At 36.4% G+C, this 3,808-nt stretch overlaps 1 protein-coding gene across 1 annotated transcript; it reads right to left on the reverse strand.

Moving 5' to 3' along the window:
* Positions 1-3,172: 3,172 nt before the first annotated feature.
* Positions 3,173-3,394, reverse strand: LOC132364450 (keratin-associated protein 19-3-like). The gene has a single exon (XM_059920015.1). It carries the CDS (start codon positions 3,392-3,394, stop codon positions 3,173-3,175), a length of 222 nt encoding a protein of 73 aa, XP_059775998.1.
* Positions 3,395-3,808: the final 414 nt, after the last annotated feature.

The following is a 3,808-nucleotide window of genomic DNA, read 5'->3' on the forward strand; positions in this document are numbered from 1 at the left end:
GCAAATGAAGCAACTGACAAAGGATTAATCTCCAAAATTTACAAGCAGCTCATGCAGCTCAATATTAAAATAACAAAGAACCCAATCCAAAAATGGGCAGAAGACCTAAATAGACATTTCTCCAAAGAAGATATACAGATTGCCAACAAACACATGAAAGAATGCTCAACATCATTAATCATTAGAGAAATGCAAATCAAAACTACAATGAGATATCATCTCACACCTGTCAGAATGGCCACAATCAAAAAATCTACAGACTATAAATGCTGGAGAGGGTGTGGAGAAAAGGGAACCCTCTTGCACTGTTGGTGGGAATGTAAATTGATACAGCCACTATGGAGAACAGTATGGAGGTTCCTTAAAAAACTAAAAATAGAACTATCATACGGCCCAGCAATACTACTGGGCATATACCCTGAGAAAACCATAATTTAAAAAGAGTCATGTACCAAAATGTTCATTGCAGCTCTATTTACAATAGCCAGGACATGGAAGCTACATAAGTGTCCATCAACAGATGAATGGATAAAGAAGATGTGGCACATATATACAGTGGAATATTATTCAGCCATAAAAAGAAATGAAGTTGAGTTATTTGTAGTGAGGTGGTTGGACCTAGAGACTGTCATACAGAGTGAAGGAAGTCAGAAAGAGAAAAACAAATACTGTATGCTAACACATATATATGGAATGTAAAAAAAAAAAAAAAAAAAAAAGGTCATGAAGAACCTATTGGCAAGATAGGAATAAAGATGCAGACCTACTAGAGAATGGACTTGAGGATACGGAGAGGGGGAAGGGTAAGCTGGGACAAAGTGAGAGAGTGGCAAGGACATATATACACTACCAAATGCAAAATAGATAGCTATTGGGAAGCAGCCGCATAGCACAGGGAGATCAGCTCCGTGCTTTGTGACCACCTAGAGGGGTGGGATAGGGAGGGTGGGAGGGAGGGAGATGCAAGAGGGAAGAGGTATGGGGACATATGTATATGTATAACTGATTCACTTTGTTATAAAGCAGAAACTAACACACCATTGTAAAGCAATTATACTCCAATAAAGATGTAAAAAAAAAAAAAAAGAAATTGATAGTTCAAGATTCTGTGTCAGAATATTTGCAAATCAAAATAAATAGAGGTGCTCAACCAGCTGTGATAATGTAGCTCTTCAAAGACACATGGCCAGAACTTTCAAGATGTTTTATTTGATAGCACTTAAAAGGGAAGTGCTATATACCCTGAGAAAACCATAATTCAAAAAGAGTCATGTACCAAAATGTTCATTGCAGCTCTATTTACAATAGCCAGGACATGGAAGCAACCTAAGTGTCCATCATCGGATGAATGGATAAAGAAGATGTGGCACATATATACAATGGAATATTACTCAGCCATAAAAAGAAATGAAATGGAGGTATTTGTAATGAGGTGGATGGAGTTAGAGTCTGTCATACAGAGTGAAGTAAGTCAGAAAGAGAAAAACAAATACAGTATGCTAACACATATATATGGAATCTAAGGAAAAAAAAAAAAAAAGGTCATGAAGAACCTAGTGGCAAGATGGGAATAAAGACAGAGACCTACTAGAGAATGGACTTGAGGATATGGGGAGGGGGAGAGGTGAGATGTGACAGGGTGAGAGAGTGTCATGGACATATATACACTACCAAATGTAAAATAGATAGCTAGTGGGAAGCAGCCACATAGCACAGGGAGATCAGCTCGGTGCTTTGTGACCGCCTGGGGGGGTGGGATAGGGAGGGTGGGAGGGAGGGAGATATGGGAACGTGTGTATATGTGTAGCTGATTCACTGTGTTATAAAGCAGAAACTAACACACCATTGTGAAGCAATTATACTTCAATAAAGATGTTTAAAAAAAAATAAATAAATAAAAAATAAAAAGATTAAAAAAAAAGGGAAGTGCTCAAGGAATGGGATAGGAAGCATGGTGAAGCAGACTGTCTAGTATTCAGTAAAACTGGTTCTTGTCTTAGGCTGTACTGCTCGTGCCATTTTTGGTCCTTAGCAATTCACTTTACTTTTTGGAGGTACTTTCCCATCTAAGATGGTGTTTTGTTAAGTTTTACAGTACACCAGCCAGCTTCACATTTCTGTCATTATATTATTGCCTTGGTTTTATTTAATTTAATAACTCAAACAAAAAATATTCACTTTTGTTTCACTACCTAAATATATAACATTTTTTTTGGCAAAAATGCTGATATTTTGTTATGTGTTTTTCATGGTCAAATATTTATTTGAAGTACTAACAAGAAATGGCCCACTTTTTGAAGGTCAGCAATTTAAGGCACTTGCTAGAATGTATAAACCTTCAAATCAGCCATAGCCTCAATACAGATTACTTCCCAAGGAATGACAGTGATTTTTAAATTTCCCTGATGAACTGCAAAATATTTCAATGTGCTGATAATACTGAAGAACAGTGTCCTGTCACACCATGGCAGACCATGAGGAAAACATGATAGAGATTCAGAAAAAGAAGTTCATTTTTCAGTGTATATTTAGAGAGATGTTTTATTCTATCATCATGTTTTCTTATCACTGAAAGGGCTAAATAAATATCAATTTTGAACAAAACAGAAAAACATTTATTCTTCATGTTAGCTTCACTTTAAATATGAAAATATATAAAGTTGATATTTCAGTGCTAGTTTTAAATACCAATGTTATCTAAATAAAAGCATTGAATAAGATCTGGTTTAACGTTCAGAGAAAAAATCTTTGTTTCAACTGAGGGTTATGGTTTACATGTATCTATCTAGCCATATGGGTGAGTGTAAGATCTCCTATTACCTTAGCTCTTCATGGAGTAGTTTATTTTTTTCATTGTCAATTAGGTGCAATTACAAATAATCACATTGATATTGTGAGTTAAATAAAAAAATAGCAGTCATGTATGCTGTTTTAACTTAGGAAAATTTATTGCAAAAGGATTAGAGAAATCCCACAGTTAAAAAAGCATGAATAAGAGACAGTAAGAAACATGAAGCAGACAATTATGAAATGATAAATATTCCTAAAATCTTAGGCACTAAATACTTTTGATCTTGGCTTGGTTCTGGGTGATCTTGTTTGTTATAGTTATTGTAGTCAGACTTAGATAATTCTTTTATGGCCTCAAATATTGGGCTCCTGGGGTAGGATTTCAACAGAAGCTAGAAAATCCATATCTTCCATAGAAGAATGGGTAGCGATGGCAGCCATATCCAAAGCTTCCATAACCAGAGTCACATCCATAGCCTCTGAAGCCACAGCCATGGCCCAGTCTGCAGAAGCTTCCACATCCACAACCATAGCCATACCCCAGTCCACCAAAGCCGCCATAGCCATAGCTCAGGCCTCCGTAGTAGTTGCTGTAGTAGCTCATGGTGTCAGGGGTGGTGAGTTTGGTTTGCTGTTCAAGACAAGATCCTGAGTGTGGATCTCAGCATGTGTAGAGAGAGGCTTATATGCCCTGGTCAGAGCATGTGACAAATCATGTGTCATTCTGCATATTACCTGTATAGCCTTCCTATGTGTCATTCTGCATATTACCTGTAATGTTATAACTCATTAATCTGCTGTCTCCTGACACAGAGAGAGGTCCTTATTCTCATTAAAATATTTCAGGTTACTTAGCTTCTTATTTAAGATGTCCTTGAGCCTGTTGCTTTAATTTTATGGGAAGAAATGTCCGACTCTTCAAAATTTGTGCATTCCACACACTAAGTTGAATTGTTTATTATCAGGTATGTTACACCATTTAAATTTGATGGCATTCTTTTTATAATTAAACATTTCC

The sequence above is a fragment of the Balaenoptera ricei genome, chromosome 4 (assembly GCF_028023285.1).
Source record: "Balaenoptera ricei isolate mBalRic1 chromosome 4, mBalRic1.hap2, whole genome shotgun sequence".
Taxonomy (NCBI): Eukaryota; Metazoa; Chordata; class Mammalia; order Artiodactyla; family Balaenopteridae; genus Balaenoptera; species Balaenoptera ricei.

What these genes read in the sequence shown, in the direction of transcription:
- LOC132364450 (XM_059920015.1), bottom strand. Translation starts at nt 3,394, where the DNA reads ATGAGCTACTACAGCAACTACTACGGAGGCCTGAGCTATGGCTATGGC.